This window comes from Muscardinus avellanarius (genome assembly GCF_963383645.1).
Source record: "Muscardinus avellanarius genome assembly, chromosome: 2".
NCBI classification, from domain to species: Eukaryota; Metazoa; Chordata; class Mammalia; order Rodentia; family Gliridae; genus Muscardinus; species Muscardinus avellanarius.
Genome location: NC_137787.1, coordinates 142,388,833 through 142,409,448, shown reverse-complemented (window position 1 = coordinate 142,409,448; position 20,616 = coordinate 142,388,833). Strand labels below are relative to the sequence as shown.

Genomic DNA, 20,616 nt, shown 5'->3' with positions numbered 1-20,616 from the left:
TTCAGTTTCTGTTTGTCATGGAAGCTTTTTATTTCCCCATCTAATTTGATAGATAGTTTTGCTGGGTAGGAAATTTTTGGCTGGTAGTTGTTTTCTTTCAGAGTTTGAAATATGTTACTCCAAGCCCTTCTGGCTCTCCTGACTTGGTTTGGGAAGTCTGGAGTGATTCTAATTGGTTTGCCTCTGAATGTCACTTGGCCTTTTGTTTTTGTTGCCTTTAAGATTCTCTGCTTGGCTTCCACATTGGTCATTTTGACAATATTGTGGCGTGGGGAACCTCTTCTCTGATCCTGTCTAAATGGAGTTCTATAAGTTTCTTGGACCTGTGTATTGACCTCTTGCTCTGTGTTTGGAAAATTTTCTTCTATTATTTCTTTGAAGATATTATTGACCCCCTTGGTTTCACCTTCTTTTCCCTCCTCTATTCTGATTATTCTTAGGTTAGCTCTCTCAAAATGGGCCCATATTTCTTCAATGTCAGATTCCTGCTTTCTGATTTTTTTTTCTAAGTTAGAAATTATGCATTCATTTTTGGAATGATCCTCTTCTAGGAGTGAGATTCTATTCTCCATGTGGTCTAATCGATTGTTCATACTTTGAATTGAGGCCTTTACCTCAGTGATTGCATCCTTTATGTCTTTTAGACTCTCTAAATTCTTTTCAAAGATCCTGTATTTTTTTCTACAGTTATATTCCTGAATTGATCTTCTGGTGATCTCTGAATTTCTGTGTTATCAGGTCCTGATAATATGGAGTTGTGGGCATTCATTGCTCTATTGTTGTTCCTCTTTCCCATGATTTCAGGATTTTGTGCCTTCCCTGGGTCACTACAACTTCACTTAAGGTGCTCTGTATCTCGAGTCTGTGGTAATTTTAGCCGCCACTACTCCTTTACTGGGTTGTATCGCAAAGTCTCATACCCAGGAAGTTAATCGAGGCTGCGCGAGACCGTGGGGGTGCCGGGCTGGGCGTTTTCCCACGGGGGGCTGTGACTAGGGTGTGGTGTCTCTGCCACTCTTACTCCTTCACTGGGTTGGACTGCAAAATATCCAACTCAAGGAGATTATCAAAGCTAAGCATGTCCCTGGGAGTGCAGTACAGAGATTTCTCCTTTAGGGGATGCAATTTCACTCACGGTTATTGTGCGCGCAGATCTGGAGCTGTGGTGGGGTGCAGTGAGCTTGCTGTCACTGCTGGCAATTTGGCGCTGCTTTCATGCACTCGGGCATGAGGCTGGTGCTGCTGGCAATATGGCGCTGCTGCCACTCCCTCGGCCGTGAGGCTGGTGTATTTCTTTTCTGGTTTTGAGCTCTGTTCTGAGTCCCTGGAAGGCGTGATGAGCTTGGCCACTGGGAGTTTTAGATGTTCTTTGTGCTGGAAGAACTGCTGAATTACACCCGAATGATCTGCAGCTGCTCAATTCAGCTCTTTGTTTACCTTTCCTCTCTGGAGCCTGGTGCTGTGAGGAAAGATGGCACCGACGCGGCTCTTCTGCTGCATTGGGGGCTTGATTTCTGGTCTCTGGTTGTTCTTCTAGTCTTTTTTTTTCTCTGTCCCTTGTGTTTACATTTTTTATTTCTCTGCTGATGGTGTTTTCTGGCTATGAAAAGCACTGATTTTGTGGCAACATAGATCGAGTTTTAGCAAGACTCGTAAACGCTGCATTTCTTGCTTGCCATCTTCCCAGAAGTCCTAATCTTCATTTTATAATGTTTATTTTTAGTTTATAATATTTTGAATGTATTTGATCTAAAAAGATTTTAAAAACAAAACCTTTGAGTATAGCATATAAGAATTATATTTGTGATCTATTTTTAGTATAACATAATATGAATTATAAACAATTACAATACATTGTACCACATTTATTTGTTTGTTTGTTTGTTTGTTTATTTATTTATTTATTTTGCAGTATTGGGGGTGGAACCCAGGGGCATTCTACCTCTGAGCTACATCCCCAGCCCTACTTTTCTTTTATTCTTTATTTTGAAACAGGGTCTCACTGCGTTGCAAAGGGCCTCCCTAAGTAGTTGAGGCTGTCCATGAACTACAGTCTACCTGTCTCAGCCTCCCAAGTGCTTACATTATAAGTGTGCACCACCATGCCCAGCTGTACTTTTAATATACCATCCTGCAGTTTGTTTCAATTATTAAAGTTGATAATAACCCTACTCCAAAGGATACATGCATTGATAACTTGACTAATTTTAACTCTCTTAAAATATACAGCTTTAAATTAGTAAATTATATCAAGCTGAAATCTTAAGTTTTACTTTTTTATTGGATTTTTTGGGGGGATGACTTACACTCTATCATAGTTCTTAATTGAAGACATTTTATGATGGATAGAAGAGTCATCAACCAGAAACAAAGTTTAGGTAGTAGGGTTTTTTCAGTTGTGCTCAAATATTTTTAGGGCACTAACATCATAAATTCTTTTGTCTGCTTTTTCCTGTAGTTGTGTTTACCTAGTTATTGTGGAAATATTTCAATATTTTTATAAGCAGTCAGAAGCTCAGTCATTTGTTATGCAACAGATAATTTCAATTCTGATTAAATAGCATCCTCAATGTTGATTTCTGTTTGTATTTCTCAAAGAACTGCACAGTAAATCCAAGAGAAAATATTCTGAAAAGAGTGAAGGATATTGGACACATCTTTAAAGAGAAATTTGCTAAAGCTGTGGGACAGGGATGTGTTGAAATTGGATCACAGGTAACGTGGGTACATTTTTATCAGTCCCCCTATATAGAAATCAATTTAAAATGAGAATCTGTTCAGATTGTATAAGTACTGTAATAGTATTTGTCCAATAGTATAAAATACTTGTAGATTATTTCAACTGCTAGTGTATGCTGCTGTTTATGGGAATCTGTATAGGAAAATGCTTTCCATCTCATTATAAAAAGCAAAAGTACACATGCCATTGTAGAAAATTTAGAAAATACAAGTAAGAAAAAATTCAAATCTCTGATATTTTTACATTTTTATATATGTACTTTGCCTTCTATATGTACAAATATTTATGCATATGTGAATGGGATTATACTATACATACCATTTCTTGGTGATATTCTTTCAGATAATCTAAAACCAATATATTAGGTAAGAATATAGACTGAAATTACAGCCTGGCTTTATATCTGGTTTACTGTTTATGAGCTGTATGATATTAAACATGTTTAACTTCTTCTGAGATTCAGGTTCTATATTTGGTCTGCTTTTTTGTGTGGCATTAAGTGAGGATAATTACATAAAGATAAATTTGAAAATTGTCATTCACAGTACACATTTATTCAACTAAAGTGAGGTTATATTTTTATGCCACCAATATTTTAAGTAGCTATACTTAAAAATTTTGTTTTGGTTGTATATGATGTTTGTGGTCTTAATTTGGAATGGAGGAGTGTGTGTGTGTGCATGTGTGTACATACATATAACTAAAACTTTGTTTACTCTTTCAGTTGAAAGGAACTACTTGTTCAGTTAAAGCATTTTGCTTCTAAGTTCAGTTTTGTCTGATTTTTGTTTGTGCCAGTTTTACTAAGTTCTATGAACAGAACTTTAATTTTCTTGATCCTACACAGTCATTTTAAAAGCAAATGTTGTTACAAGAAATGGGAATGTAAAGTGCTCCAAATAGCATTGGGTACTTGTTTATTCTTAATGTAAATGATATAAATTAAAATGAGATGAAGGAAAATTAATGGACCTAACCTTTTGATAGTTTATGGGGAATGTGAACTATCACTTTATACTTAAGTTTTGAGTTTCAGACATGCTTGCTTTTGTGATTTGTTATTAGTCATATTTTTAAGAAGGGTCAAGCCTCTTTCAAGAAAATACTTCTTTAAAAAATGAGTAATTGTGATTTTCTAAAATAGTGAGATCTTTTTTTTTTAATTTGTAGCGATACAAACTTGGAGTCCGATTATATTACCGAGTGATGGAATCCATGCTTAAATCAGTAAGTTAAAAAGATATAATACAAGCCAAGCATGGTGGTGCATGCTTGCAATCCCAGCATTCTGGAGGCTGAGACTGGAGGCGGTTTGCAGATAGCCTTAGCTACTTAGCAAGGCCCTTTGCAACTCAGTGAGAACCTGTTTCAAAAATAAAAAATTTAAAAATAGGCCTGGGGGTATCTCTTGGAGGTTACCATCCCCAGTACCACATAAAAAAAAGATAAAATACTAAAAAGTTCACTGCTAACACAAATAAGATTTCAGTTAAAGTTTAAAACATTTCTTTTCTGTTTTAGGAAGAAGAACGATTATCCATTCAAAATTTTAGGTAAGTTTTTAAAAAATTTTAGTGAAACATTTTTTTCTTTTAATAAAAGTAAATATTTTGAAATCATTCTTTTTTTTTTTTTAGCAAACTTCTGAATGACAACATTTTTCATATGTCTTTATTGGCGTGTGCTCTTGAAGTTGTAATGGCTACATATAGCAGTAAGTTAAAATTTAGTAAAGAAACATTTTAGTTAAAGTAAAAAATACTTAAAGAGTGTTCTGTGTGTGTCTGTTTTTTTGGGGGGAGAGGGTGTTAAGGAAAATAAAGACATTTTAGATCATTATATACTGAAGAATGTATTTGGTTGTTAAAAGCTATTTTTAAGTGGCTTTTCTAAATTATTTCATATCATCTTGGGGATGGTTTCAATTAGGCTCCTATTCTAAAACTACTGATTCCAGAAAAGATAGCTATTGAAATTTCTTGAAAAACTTGTAAGATTGGAAAAACCTCCAAAAATGTTTTAAAGAGCAGCCAGGAGCTGGGCGTGGTGGCACATGTTTGTAATCCTAGTACTTGAGAGGCTAAGGTGGAAGGATCCCAGCCAACAGGTTCAAGGACAGCCTCAACAAATAGACTCATCAACCTAACAAGACCCTGTTTTGAAATAAAAATTTTAAAAAAATTAATTGGGCCGGGCATGGTGGTGCACGCTTGTAATCCCAGCATTTGGGAGGCTGAGACCGGAGGATCGTGGTTTGGTTCGCGGACAGCCTCAGCTACTTAGTGAGGCCCTCTGCAACTTAGTGAGACCCTGTTTCAAAATAAAGAATAAAAAAAAGGGCAGGGGGTGTAGCTCAAGAGGTCAAATGCCCTTGGGTTTCATCCCCAACCCCCCTCCCAAAACAAAAACAAAAAATTTTTTAATTGGGCTGGAAGGGAAGCTCAGAGGTAGAATGCCCCTGTGTTCAGTCTCTAGTACCATAAAAAAAAAAAAAGTAGTCATTACTAGTATGAAAGCACCTTTATAACTTCTGAGGTCATGAGACCAAAGGTTGGCACTGGGATCTAACAGCTTGAATGTTTTATTTGGCAATTGCTTTTAAGCCAATTATGAAAATTTAGTAACTTGCTTATAAACAGGACAAAGGCCCAAAACAGTCATTTTTAAATGTAATTTTAAGTATATACCACGTAATAGTGTTATAAATGTTAAAACAGTTTTTCTTATAGAAACAAAAGTAGAACATTTATATAAGGGTACAAATACACAACTAATGAAGGTGGAACTTAAATAGTAAGCAGATATGGAAAACAGAATCCTCACTAATAACACAAAAATTCACAATTATAAGAGGTACCATTTTCTATCTAATGAAATTCGTAAAATCTTAAAGCATCTTTTCCTTTTTTTTTGTGTGTGGTACTGGGGATGGAACCCAAGGACATTCTACCTCTGAGGTATACCCCCAGCCCTATTTTTTATTCTTAATTTTTAAACTTTATTTTATTGGTGCACTATAGTCTCACATCGTAATGTGGAACATGTTGACAGTGGCATATATTGACACTGTACTTGGTGCCATCCCTCCCCCCAACCCTGCCACCCCCACTTCCCCTTTTCCCTTTCTCCCAATACTGAGGTTAACAATGTTATATTTACATGTATACACGTATTCAAATGTAGCTTTTTCGTTGATTAACTTCAGTCCTCTTCCTCCCCTCCCGTTCCTTTTTGGCTTTGCTGAGGTTTCCCCTTCATTATATGGAGTCCCTCTAGTATTTCTAATACTCCCTAGCTTGAGCATATTAGAGAAAACATATGTCTCTTCTCTTTCTGTGTTTGACTGATCTCACTTAACATAATGTTCTCCAGGTCTTTCCATCTTCTTGTGAATGACATGATTTTGTTCTTCTTTGTTGCTGAGTAGAATCTAAAGAGAAAGCCTATAGAATGGGAGAAGATCTTTACCAGCTACCACTCTGATAGAGGGCTAATATCCACAAAGAGCTCAAAAGACTATACTAGCAAAACAAATAACTCAATCAAGAAATGGGCAACTGAATTGAACAGACACTTCACAAAAGAAGAGATACAAATGGCCAATAGATACATGAAAAAATGTTTAACATCATTAGCCATCAGGGAGATGCAAATCAAAACTACACTGAGATTCCATCTAACTCCAATCAGAGTGGCATGCATAAAGAAGTCAAATAACAAATGCTGGCGAGGATGTGGGGAAACAGGAATTTTTTTACACTGTTGGTAGGAGTGCAAACTAGTTCAGCTGCTATGGAGATTAGTGTGGAGATTCCTTAGAAAACTGGGAATGAATTCACCATATGATCCAGCCATGCCACTCCTGGGTATCTTTCCAAAGGGGTTGAAATCAGAGAACTACAGTAGCGTATATATACCCATGTTCATAGCACAATTTACAATAGCCAAAATATAGAACCAATGTAGATCTCCATCAACAGATGAATGAATTGCAAAATTATGGGAAATACACACAATGGAATTATTCTTTATTTCTAAACAGGATCTCACTTAGTTGCAAAGGGCTTCACTAAAGTAGTAGCTGAGGCTGTCTGCTAATCATCCTGTCTCAGCCTCCCAAATGCTGGGATTACAAGTGTGCACTACCATGTCCAGCGTGCACCACCATGTCCAGCATCTTTCCCTCTTTTCACCAAGAATTACTGAGAGAATTGAAATAGTATGCTAATGAACTGTTGCTAGACTATTAAGCCTGTCCATGATAGAAATTTAGGGTATTTAAACCTTGAAAATTTTGGTATAAGCTTTGAGTCCCTTCTCTGAGAAAAATATATATGCATATGCACTCAAAATTTTGAAAGCCTATTTTTTAAGAGGCTATGGACTCCAGAATAAAAAAATTCTACCCTAAATAAAAATTGTTGAATTCTTTGATAAAACCTTCCAAATAAAATTACTTAGTTTAAGTCTTAACATTTCATATCTATACATTTTTTTCTTTTATTTTTAGGAAGTACATCTCAGAATCTTGATTCTGGAACAGATTTGTCCTTCCCATGGATTCTGAATGTACTTAATTTAAAAGCCTTTGATTTTTACAAAGTGATTGAAAGTTTTATCAAAGCAGAAGCCAACTTGACAAGAGAAATGATAAAACATTTAGAACGATGTGAACATCGAATCATGGAATCCCTTGCATGGCTCTCAGTAAGTAGCTAGCTAAAAATTAAAGATATTCATATGCATATGGATAATAAATGATCTGTTAGTGAGACATATTTCTTAACATCGACCTTAAAATAGCATTTTAATGTTGTTAATAGATAGCCCAAGAATTAAGTGGAATTTTAGAATGGAGTTTTATTTGAGGTCTCCATAGCATCTGACACAGTGATTTACTTGGGAATGTTTTTTCTAAAACATTGGCACTTTATGTAAAATACAAATCTTCAAAATACTTTGGTAACTTAAAGTACACGTTGTTATTGACAATACAAATTTCTGCTCTTAAATTTCGACAAAATTAAAATTTTGAGACTATAAAAAGTACATTTTCTGTTGAATTTAGTGGAATTCATTTTGTCACATTATTAAAGATAGAACAAAAGTTTACACTATTATTCAATTATAAGTATTGTTTAAGGAATTGTAGCACCACAAATTGTATTCTCTAGGGGTTCATTTATAGCATATAAGCTATTGATAAGGCTTTGTTTTAATAAAGGTGATATTTCCTTTGTAGTGTTGTAAAATGCTTATTCAAAGTTTTATTATGTCCTTCAAATCTACATAGTTGAATAATACTTTGTGAATCATCAGATTTGTAGATTAATGGTTAGTTTCTTTTGAAACTGTTGCATGTCCCAATATAATGTTAAAAAAAGTTTAAGTATTGGATCATTTTAGATTTTGGACTTTTGGATAAGGAATGTTCAACCAGTCAAATCTATGTAAATATTCCAAAATTGGAAAAACTCTTAAACATTTCTGGTCACAAGCATTTGAGATAAGAGATACTCAACCTGTGTATCTCGTTTTAATATATACCAATTTGCAGAGAAGATAATTTAAAAAACACTTCAGTTATAGTAGAATCCTAATCTGTACATGTAACCTTAGTTTTGATTTTTAGATGTGTTAAATATCAAGTGGCTAAGAGATAACCCATTGCTTAGTATTTTCTTGTATTGTCATATAGATAGTAGATAGGGAAGTGTAGAAAAATGGCAATTGCTTTTATAGAATTTGGCAACTACTTATAGGGCAAGCTTCCATTTGATAAGAAAAGGAGTAGATAGAAAAAAAAACTTTTGGAATCTGGGCAATTAAAAGTAGCAAACACAAATAAATAAATAAATAAAAATTTTAAAAAGTACTTTGTAGAGGCATATGTGTCTTCTCCAGAAACTGAAATCAGAACATTACTATATCATCCGAAAGGGGCTGTTCTTTTTTATTTTAGATAATTAATTTTATTTTTCTCAGCACATTTTTATTCAACATCTCCTGTTTGGGTAAACAGTGCAAAGACAGACAAAAAAGGTAAAGGCTCTGAAAATTATAGATGAAGTAATAGAAATTTACTATTTAAAACATTGCTTGTTCTCAAGCCTGTTTAACTTATTTACTGGCATTCAAGGTTATAAACACTATCCTTTAATTTTGAGAATTTTTGAAGAAAAAATGGCATGCTCAATGTTTGGAAAGAGTATAATTTATTTGTGATAGAATATTGTGTAAGTCATAAGCCTCTGAATTTAATTTCTAAGAATAATATCTCTAAGAAATGAAACAATAGAGGACTTCTATTGTCATATTGTTAATATTTGAATTTCATATTACTTTAAAAATTATAACAAAATTAGAGAGTGGATAACTTTTTTAAGATAAGTTATGACACACAAATAGGATACTGTGGTTATTTTTGTGAGAATAATTGGCATTATAAAGGAGGGACATGGCAGATAGTTGAGCTTTCATAGTTTTTTTTAAAATTGAAATATAGAATATATACAGAAATATATATTTTTTAAATGACAGTTGGATGAATTCTTCACAAATTGAATACACTCATATTACCAACACCTATATCAAGACCCATAGCAAGCCTTCATAGTCTTCCGATTCTTTATCACTATAAAAAGTTCTTGTTAACACTGTAAATTCTTGGGAACATATTCTTACAGTGTTATTGACTGAGATAAACACCAAGTGAGATATTATGGACTTTTCTTGCAATATTTTTTTTTTTGGTGTGTGTATTCATGTGCGCCAGGGATTGAAATAAGGACCTTGCAAGCTCTCTACCACTGATTCAAGCCCTCTGCCCTTTCTCCAATAATTCAAGAAAGAACATTATTGTATCCTGTACCGAAATGGATTCAGCTTATTTGATTGACAGTCTTTAGAAATGATAAAGAGCATGCCTATCTTTCTTTATATCCCACAGAGACTAGCAAGCAATATGTAACTGTACAGATGCTGGAATAATCTGTTGAAAAACCCCGTAAAATCCCATTTTCTGGAAATTTGAGAGATTAGGAATAATTTATAATACATTATATCTGAGTATTAAGTATTTAAGCCTATTAAATTTGTTAAGACCATAATGCTAGCAGATGAAGAATGAGATTTCAGTATTTTAATTTGGTGGTTTCTAAAATTTACTGGATTTTTTTCAGTAAATCTTTAAAAGCCAAGGTACATCAAGTAATTTATTCTTTATTTTTTACATATTTATTTATTTATTTTAATACATATTTTTATTGAAAATAAATGGTATACATTTAAACTGTACTTGGGGTCCTCCCCCCCCCCATGATTGTCCAGGGTAACCATGCCATATTCATACTTTTACACATATTCGGATGTGGACCCTCATTAGTCAAGTTCAGGCTTCCTCCTCTTCTATCTTTTCAATCAAACTTTGTTGAGATTTCCTTTCCATTATCTGGAGTCCCTCTGGTATCCCCTATGCTTCCTAGTTTGGGCATATTGGAGGAAACATATATTCCTTCTCTTTCTGTGCTTGGCTGATCTCACTTAACATAATGATCTCCAGGACTTTCCATCTTCTTGCAAATGACATGATTTTGTTCTTCTTTATAGCTGAATAGAATTCCATTGTGTGTATTTCCCATAATTTTGCAATCCATTCACCTGTCGATGGGGACCTGGGTTGGTTCCATATTTTGGCTATTACAAATTGTGCTGCTACGAACATAGGTATGCATATGTTGCTGTAGTTCTCTGATTTCAACCCCTTTGGAACAATACCCAGGAGTGGTAGAGCTGGATCATATGGTGGATCTATTCCCAGTTTTCTAAGGAATCTCCACACAAATCTCTATAGTGGCTGAACTAGTTTGCACTCCTACCAACAGTGTAAAAGAGTTCCTCTTTCCCCACATCCTCGCCAGCATTTGTTGTTATTTGATTTCTTTATGTTTGCCACTCTGATTGGGGTTAGATGGAATCTCAGTGTAGTTTTGATTTGCATCTCTCTGATGGCCAGTGATGTAGAACATCTTTTCATGTATCTATTGGCCCTTTGTATCTCTTCTTTTGTAAAGTGTCTATTCAGTTCATTTGCCCATTTCTTGATTGGGTTGTTTGTTTTGCTATTGTAGTCTTTTGAGCTCTTTGTATATTCTGGATATTAGCCCCCTATCAGAGTGGTGGCTGGTAAAGATCTTTTCCCATTCTGTGGGCTTCCTCTTTGGTTCTTGATGGTTTCCTTTGATGAGACGAAACTTTTGATACCATCCCACTTGTTAATTCTTGCTTTAATTTCCTGAGCTCATTTATTCTTTAAATGTTCTCTCTTTCCTGGCCTTTTTTTTATTGTGCACTTTTCTTATTGATCTACCATCTGCTACCTTGGAACTATTTCTTACTCAGCAGCCAGAGTAAACAGACCCTATGCTGATTTGTCTGTGAGGATCAACCAGTGTTGATGGAAGAAGACCCTACCATATGACTTTCTACCAAAAAAAAAAAAAAAAAAAAAAAGCAAAAAACAGAATATATCCTGTAGAGTACAAAGAAGAACAGCTTGAAATTACTGGATAGGAAGGACAAACTCTAGTTGAGAAAGGGATGAGGGGAGCTATGAGCCTGTAGAAGGGGCCTTTTAGTCTGGGGCTAAGTGCAGTGAGTGTGGGGAATGACAGTAGTGTGGGGAGATGGTGCCAGTAGAAAAACTGCAGGCTTACTGATAGGGAAACCAGAAACTGAAGCTGGAGAAAACTTGGCTATTGAAGAAAGTGGGATATTTTTGCAAGAGAAAGGGTGCCCCCAAACCAGTGGACCTACATCTCTGACTGAAGCATGAATCATTCCTGTGTGTAACAGACTCAGAGCTGCTTAATAAAAGACAAATGTCTGAACAGAGATTGGAGTTGCCATGCCCAATAAATGGTATATACAGTTCAAGTTCAGCAAAGATAATGGCCTGTTAAGATAAACAACAAAAAATGCTCACTTGAGAAAAATAACAGAATCCAGAATCTGCACAATATAACAGGATAACAAGGATATTATTCTAAAATTACCTACCCAACTAAGAAGATCAGAGGAATAAAGTGCATCTTTTTAGTAGGAGCTTTAAGCCAACTGCTTGATGCACCAAAGGCTCTTTTTAGATGCTTTGTCTCCCTTTTTCTCAAATGTTTTTTATATTACTGTTAAGATGTTATTTATTTTTTTAGTCTATTGACATTTAAATTGATAATATAAAACTTTTGACCTATGCATGAACTAAGTCACTGGTGCTAAACCAGCTAGTAATCATTGTATTCAGTACTACACACTCTCACTTAAAAAAAAAAAAGTGTCAGTTTCAGTTAAGAATTTCCTTTGTGAACCAGTTAAAAAAGTATTTTATTAAATCTCCACTCTTGGATATTCAGTTTAAAAAAAAATTAATGTTAAAAGTGTGTATAAAGTTGCATACCAGATTATTATAATTGTCTTGAGGAAAAACTTTTGGATTATTGGTTGAGTTGTGAACTAGTTATTCTTCATGAAAAACCTTTTTTAAAAATTGTAAGACCAATGAGCAATTGTGTTTATTCAAGCTTGAATATTTGGCAGATATTTTCTTGAAAATAACCAAAGTGAGCATGTCACCTCAAGGAAAACAACTGACAGTGAAGGTTGCCAATGATAACTAATGTGTTTTCAGGTAAACATTAGAATTTTGGAAAGCTTGTGTCCTCTACTGTAAACTTGACAGCTTCCTAAAACAGGAGACTTTTCTTATGAAATCAGTGGTGATATTCATGAATATGATTTTTTTGTGTGGTTACATAGAGGGGCTTGTTAACATCTGGAACATATATATAATTCAGTGAACCAGTATTTTCAAATGACTGAATACATCATGTTATAAAATTATGCATGGGTAAGAGATACATTCAAAGTTCAAAATCTATCAATAGATTTTAAGTTCCTGAAAATGAAAAGTTTATTTCTGTCTGTTGATTCTTATTCTACACTGCAACTTACTTGTAAGAAACTACTATTTGTTGAATTTTTAAAAAATAAAATTTTATTTTTGTATGTAGTGCAAGAGATAGTAGAGAAGGCTATATAAAAAAAAACACAGTAAAACTTAACAAAACTGCTACTACATACCCGCTTACTGAATTTGGTTATAGTATCAAAGAATAGCCACAACTCAAAGTCTATTAACATATTCTTTTTACAACAGGGACCAATTTTTTTTTGTATATTTCAACCAAAACAACATATTGCAACAAAGCAAATGTTTAAACCTCTCTGTTATGCCAGATGTTAAAGACATTAGTAAGATTACAAAATAGTTCCAATGTTCTAAATGTTTTTTGTTTTGAAGAATATCATTATTTTTTCATAAAAATATTATTTATGTTAGTGTCTAATAAGTTTAAGTATTAATAGATATAACCACATGAGCAAGAGCTTTTTGGGTCCTCAGTGATGTTAAGAATGTAAAAGTGTTCTGAGGCCAAAATCTTTTGAGAATCCCTGTCTGTATTCTATGTTCCATTTAGACTTGTCTATCACTTATACAACCATATTTCTGTCCATCCTTGAGTTTTAAAATACTTTCCCCTACCTTTTTGTCTGCCACATTTTTAAGGTCGACTTGTACTTTGCCTTTCTTAACCATCCTCATCTGTAATCATGTTTGCCTCCTTTAAAGTCTTGCCATGTTTATTATCTATACTATCTACTAGTCATTTGTAAACCTTATATCTTATTACATGTGCATATTTTATGATGAATTCGTGTACATAAAGCACTTAAAATAGTATTATCAGATGTAGCAGTTAATTACATAAGGGTAAGTGACAGAGAGGGGTCAGCTTATGACATCCAGGTTTTTGGCTTATATAGCCAACTAATGTTATTCATTAAAATAAGATACCCAAGACTGGAGAAGGTTTTCTTTAGGACATAAGCTTCATTTGAATTACATTCAGTTTAAAGGAATTATAGATCATTCAAAGAGAGGTATCAGGTGTTGGATATATGTGTTGAACTTAGGGGAAAAATTAGGCTAGGAATGCAAATTAGAGTTGCCATACATATGTAATAAGATTGTCACTTTTAATTGACAGTTTATCTTGTGCCGAACAGTTTGGTGAGCATATAATTATAATAAGTTTTTATAATCATGAGGTAGTAATATTCTTTTAAGGAAATGAATATGAAGAGAAATTTAATTACTTTCTCTAGACAAGCTAAATGGCAGAACTGTGATTTGAACTCAACTTTTTCTGGCTCCAAAGCTGTTAATCCCTATGCTTTGCTGAGTAACTGAAGTTTGGAGAATGGATAAGATTACCTAAGGGAAGAATGTGATATGAGAAGAGAAGGAAGGCTTAAGATAGAGTCCCGAGAAAGTCTAACCTTTAAAGAGCCCACAGAAAGAGAATCTTCTGCCTACAGAAGGGTTTTACATAGAACAGGCAGAGAAATAGGAGGAAAACTAGAAGTGGTGTCATGAAATAGAGTACTCCAAAGTCTGAGGGAATGCTTGGTGTTCCAGACACTAGAAGTAGCCAGTAATAACAAAAGTTCTAGCAGCAGGGAAGTCACTGGGGACATTAGCAAGGATCCTTAAATGAAGTGGGCATAGGATGAACTGTGAATGAGAGAGAAAGAAGTGGAGGCACTGAGTATGATGGCTTTTTACCACAGGTTTGTCTGTGAAGAGAAGTACAGATACAGCAGAAGTAAAGATATTGTTTGGGGAGTGTGAAGCAAGAGATCATTATTATTATTATTATTATTATTATTAATTTTAATAAAAGAGCTAGGGATTAAATCTTGATGTTAAAAGAATACTTAGAAATGTTACTTAAAAATACTTAGTGTTAAAAGAATAATTAGTAGTGTTCTTTTGCTGGGAAACAATTTAGTGGTGTAAAGCCACCTTTTATTTTGCTCATGATTTTGTTGGTTGGGAACTTGGTAAGAAGTCGACTGGAAAGATTATTGACCGTGTGGTGTCAGCAGAGGTCTAGGGCCAGAGGATCTACTTCCAAGTCTCTTAACTCTCCTTCCTGCCATGTTTCTCTCTTCCACACAGCATCTTACCTTCCTGGCCTTCTCATAGCATTTTGGCTTTAGGGTATTCATACTTCTTACATGGTAGCTGGCTTCCAAAAGGCTCCTAAAAGAACTATAGCTAGAAATATATTCTGTTTGTCAGAGCAGTTACAGGGCTTTCCCAGATTCAGGGAATGGGGAAATAGGTGTCATCACTTGTTTGAGGAGTGGCAAGGTCATGCTTCAGAAGAGCATGTGGGGTGGGAAATACTCCTCTGACAAAATGCAAAGTTTGAGACCAGTCACAAGCCGGTATGTGGGTACCATTTGCTGAAGGTAGGTAGTAGGGTATGGGTGGGGAGTGCAAAGTTTACAGAAGTTTAAGAAGCATTGTAGTAATTACAATGAAACAAATGGGAAAATATAACAGGAACATTAAAGCAAAGGCAGTTTTGAGGGTAGAAATTTTGAATTTGTAGTTCCACGGTACTCAGTATCGTGCTGTTTTTTCCCCAGAACTCACTAACACCCAGGTATAAGATTTAAAAAGTGAACAGGTTGATTGAATCAAAAGGTGAACAGGTAGATTGAACCAGGCCATTGGGATATAGTGGAGCAGATACAGTAAAATAATAGGTTAAAAAGTTGAGGACATTGGTCATAGAGTGATTGGAGTGTTAAGGCTTGCAGTTTCCAGCTGCATAAAAAGACCAATAAAAGTGTTTCAAGAAGCCAGAACTTTTAATGAAATTTAATAGGTGCAGTAAAAGTAACAGTGGGGTGAAAGGGTAAGAGGTTGTAGTATATAGTGAGATGTTTCAACTCAGTGTTCTGGAGACAATGTTTCTGGGAAGTTTATTTCTTCCTAGAGTATATGACTGAACTAGAATGGAGATGAAGACCATTGGCAATGAGAAGGTCAAGGAACCAAGAGGCTGAGAGAGGTTCAGAGTCCCAGGACTAGTATAAAACAGAAAAGTGAACTAGGGACTAACTTTAGTGTAGGAAGAATTAGGTAGGGCAAGGTCCTGAAAAAACCTCATCTTCATAAAACCTCTCATACTCCTTAGTTCAGTGTCTCACAGATAGAATTTAGGAACATAAACAGTTAATGTCATAATGTTCTTTGATGAATTTACCCTTTAATCATTATGGAATGGTCCTTTTTATTCTTGGTAATATGCTTTGTTTTGAAAATGACTGTCTGATATTAGTAAAGTCCTCCAGCTTTTCATTAGCATTAGTATGGCATTTCCCCCCCTTTGTAAAATTTTAACTTACTTGTGTCTTTAAATAGGTCTCTTACAGCAAGCGTATAACTGGGTATTATTTTCTTAATCCAGTTTCACAACCTGCCTTTTAATTGATACGATTAGAAGATGTAAATATAATGTGATTATTGATATGATTTGGTTTAAATTCTCCATCTCACTGTTTTCTGTTTGACTCATCTCTTCTTGCCTTCTTTTGCACTGAAGAATTTTTTATTCCACTTATTTTCTTTGTAGGCTTAATAACTATACTTTGTTGTTTTATAACTGGTTGCTTTATGTCTTATAATAGGCATCTTTAACTTTTCATTCTGTCTATAAGGGTATTATATCATTTTACATGTTGTAGTAAGAAACTTAAAACAAGGCAGTGGTAGAGGTCCAGCAGCTTGGGAAACTGAAGCAGAAAGATCATTTGAGGTCAGTTTGAGCAACTTAGTGAAACCCCATCTGAAAAAAGAAAAAGAAATAAAAAGGACCTTACAATCCTTAGTCATACACATTACTTCAATGCTGATAGTATGTTTGCTTTAAGTTTTCAACTATCCTTTAAGAAGCTGATAGTATGTTTGTTTTATGCTGATAGTATGTTTGCTTTATCATTTATCCTTTAAAGGGTGGGGAGAAGGAAACAAAAATGTATTTTTATTTATATAAATTTTTTATTTATTCAAAGAGCACTATACATATAGTGGTCTTTATTTCTTGTGTAGGTTTAGATTTACTTCTGGTATTGTTTTCTTTCTGCCTGTAGGACTTTTATTTTTTAAAGCATTTTTTTTTGTATAAAGGTCTATTAGTGAGGAATTCTTTCAACATTTGTATGCCTAGAAAAATATTTCTTTTCTTTCTTTCTTTCTTTCTTTCTTTCTTTCTTTCTTTCTTTCTTCCTTTCTTCCTTTCTTCCTTTTTTTTTTTTTTTTGGTGGTACTGGGGTTCCTGGAAACCCTTCTATCTCCAGGCTACACTCCCAGACCTATTTTTATATTTTTATTTGGAAACAGGGTCTCTTAAGCCAGCAAGGCTGGCTTTGAACCTGCACGATCCTCCTGTCTCTGTCTCCCAAGCACGGGGATTACAAGTGTGCACCACCACGCCTGGATAAAATATTTCATTTTTGAAAAATATTTCACTGAGTATAGATTTCTAGGATGACGTATTTTTTTTTAAGTGCTTAAAATCTTGCTCTGTTCTCATCTGGTATGCATTGCTTCTCATGAAATCTACCTTATATTTGTTTTTCTGTGTGTAATAGGACTTTTCTTTCTGGCCACTGATAGGATTTTCTCTTTTTCACTGTCTTTTTCTACCTCTCTTTATTTATTTTAATACCTTTATTGGTGCATTATAATCTTACATCATAATATAGTTCATAGTGATAAGGAATTTGATTGTGATGTATCTTGATTTAGTTTTCTTCATGTTTACTTTGATTAGAGTTATGCTTGGATATGCCATCTTATCTAGTTCATCAAATTTTAAAATTTGAGGCCAAGTATGTAATCCTAGTACTTGGGAGGCTGAGACCGGAGGATTGTAGGTTCAAAGCCAGCCTCAGCTACTTAGTGAGGCTTTCAACAACTTCTTTGGGAGACCCTGTTTCAAAATAAAAAATAAAATAGGGCTAGGGGTGATACTTAAAAGTAGAATGCCCCTGGGTTCAATCCCAAGCACTATACACATACAAAAATATCATCATGCATACATACATATATATACATATAATAAAATTTTTTTTTTATTTATTTATTTATTTATTTTTATTGGTGCACTGTATTCATATATCACAGTGGGATACAAATTTTTGTAGACATACATGCACACATCGCCCAGTCAGCCCCCACCTGATCCCCACCCCGTTCCCTCCCCATCCCTCCTTCCCATGCTTGGCTTAGTGGTTGACATCTAGTATTATAGCAATTTATCCAAAATTAAAAATGATAATTTCACATAACAGTTTCATTTGTCTGATACCAAGCTTTTGATGACTTAAAGATAACATTTCAATATTTCTTTTTGCTTTCTTTCTTACCAGAGAATATTTCTTTTCTATTTTTTTTAGGTGAAACTATCCTATATTTATATATTTAATTTTCAGAAAAAAATCTATCCTAATATGGAATATGGACTCTAGATACCCAAAACGATCTTGAAAAAGAACAAAGCTAGAAGATATATATTTTCTGATTTCAAACCATATAAAGCTACAATAATTGAAACAGTGTAGTACTGTTCTAAAGGCAGATATATAAACCATTGGAGTTAAATAAAAGCCTAGAGCTAAATTCTTCCCTATATTGTCAAGTTATTTTTGACAAGGTTTCCATGAACATTTGGTGGTGGAAATAATAATCTTTTAACTAAATATTGTTGAAAAATAATAATTACATGGAAAAGAATAAAATTGGACCCTTACCTAATCCCATATACAAATATTAACTCAAAATAGATAAAAGACCTAAATATAAATGTTAAGACTATACACTTTTAGAAGAAAATCTGGGTCATAAAACCTCACAACATTGAAATTGGCAGTGATTTCTTGGATATGATTTCAATGGCACAGGCAACAGAAGAGTATACAAACTCCCTAAAAAAATAAAAAATATTGTATATCCAAAGACAATGTAACATTTCAATATTTCTTTTTGCTTTCTTTCTTACCAGAGAATATTTTTTTCTATTTTTTAGGTGAAAATATCATATATTTATATATTTATTTTTCAGAAAAAAATCTATCCTAATATGGAATATAGACTCTAGGTACCCAAAATGATCTTGAAAAAGAACAAAGCTAGAAGATATATATTTTCTGATTTCAAACCATATAAAGCTACAATAATTGAAACAGTGTAGTACTATTCTAAAGGCAGATATATAAACCCTTGGAGTTAAATAAAAGCCTAGAGCTAAATTCTTCCCTATATTGTCAAGTTATTTTTGACAAGGTTTCCACGAACATTTGGTGGTGGAAATGATAATCTTTTAACTAAATATTGTTAAAATAATAATTACATGGAAAAGAATAAAATTGGACCCTTACCTAATCCCATATACAAATATTAACTCAAAATAGATAATAGACCTAAATACAAATCTTAAGACTATAAACTTTTAGGAGAAAATCTGGGTCATAAAACCTCACGACATTGAAATTGACAGTGATTTCTTGGTTATGATTTCAATGACACAGGCAACAGAGGAGTATACAGACTCCCTAAAAAATAAAAAAATAAAAAAAATTGTATATCCAAAGACAATGTAAACAGAGTTAACAGTTACTAATAGAATGGGATAAAATATTTCCAATTGCTATATCTGAAGGTATATTAATATTCCAACTAGAAATCCTAAAAATTAACAACAATAAAGGCAAACAATACCATTTAGAGATAGGTAACAGACTAACATAAATAATGAATCTCCACAGATAACCAATCTTAATTGTCTGTTGGATGGAAACTCTTGTTTCTCTGGTTCTGGTGTGTGTTACCTATTTCTTCTTTGTAGTTAATCTCTTTGAGTATTTTCTGTAGCGCTGGTTTTGAAGACATAAATTCCTTCAGTTTCTGTTTGTCATGGAAGCTTCTTATTTTTCCATCTAATTTGATAGAAAGTTTAGCTGGGTAGGAAATTTTTGGCTGGAAGTTGTTTTCTTTCAAAATTGGGAATATGTTACTCCAAGCCCTTCTGGCTCTCATGACTTGGTTTGGGAAGTCTGGACTGATTCTAATTGGTTTGCCTCTGAATGTCACTTGGCCCTTTGTTTTTGTTGCCTTTAAGATTCTCTGCTTGGCTTCCACATTGGTCATTTTGACAATTATGTGGCGTGGAGATCCTCTTCTCCGATCCTGTCTAAAGGGAGTTCTATAAGTTTCCTGGACCTTTGTATCAACCTCTTGCTCTATGTCTGGAAAATTTTCTGCTATTACTTCTTTGAAGAGATTGTTGATCCCTTTGGTTTCACTTTCTTTTCCCTCCTCTATTCCAATTATTCTTAGGTTAGCTCTCTTAAAATGGGCCCATATTTCTTCAATATCAGATTCCTGCTGTTGGATATTTTTTTCTAGATTAGAAACTATGAGTTCATTTTTGGATTGCTCATCTTCTAAGAGTGAGATTCTGTTCTCCATGTGTTCTAATCGGTTGTTTGTGCTTTGAATTGAGGCCTTTACTTCATTAATTGCATCCTTTATCTCTTTTTGGCTCTCTCTGAGTTCTTTTCGAAGCACCTCTATTATTTCTACAGTTATTTTCCTGATTTGATCTTCTAGAAATCTCTGATTTTCTGTTTTATCGGGTTCTGATGTTGTGGGGTTGTGGGCATTCATTGCTCCAGTATTATTCCTCTTTCCCATGATTTTGGAAGTTTGTGCCTTCTCTGGGTTCTTCCCTTGGGTCACTATGACTTCCCTTAAGGTGTTCTGGATCTCGAGTCAGTAGTATCTCGGACCCCACTACTCCTTTACTGGGTTTTATCACAGAGTCTTCGACCCAGAGAGTCGATAGAGGCTGCTTTAGACTGTGGGGGGTGCCAGGTTGCACGTTCTCCTATGGTGTGATATC

General features: G+C 34.2%; 1 protein-coding gene across 2 annotated transcripts in view; it reads left to right on the top strand.

The window, feature by feature from the left end:
• The window catches only part of RB1 (RB transcriptional corepressor 1), a gene marked incomplete at both ends in the record, with an annotated part of 156,910 nt that overhangs the window by 58,765 nt on the left and 77,529 nt on the right, over positions 1–20,616 (top strand). For both annotated transcript variants that reach the window (XM_080689898.1, XM_080689897.1), the window contains 5 exons: positions 2,599–2,715; positions 3,911–3,967; positions 4,262–4,293; positions 4,378–4,454; positions 7,251–7,447. In XM_080689898.1, the coding sequence (XP_080546024.1) occupies positions 2,599–2,715; positions 3,911–3,967; positions 4,262–4,293; positions 4,378–4,454; positions 7,251–7,447 (480 nt within the window). The remainder of the gene's footprint in view (positions 1–2,598; positions 2,716–3,910; positions 3,968–4,261; positions 4,294–4,377; positions 4,455–7,250; positions 7,448–20,616) is intronic.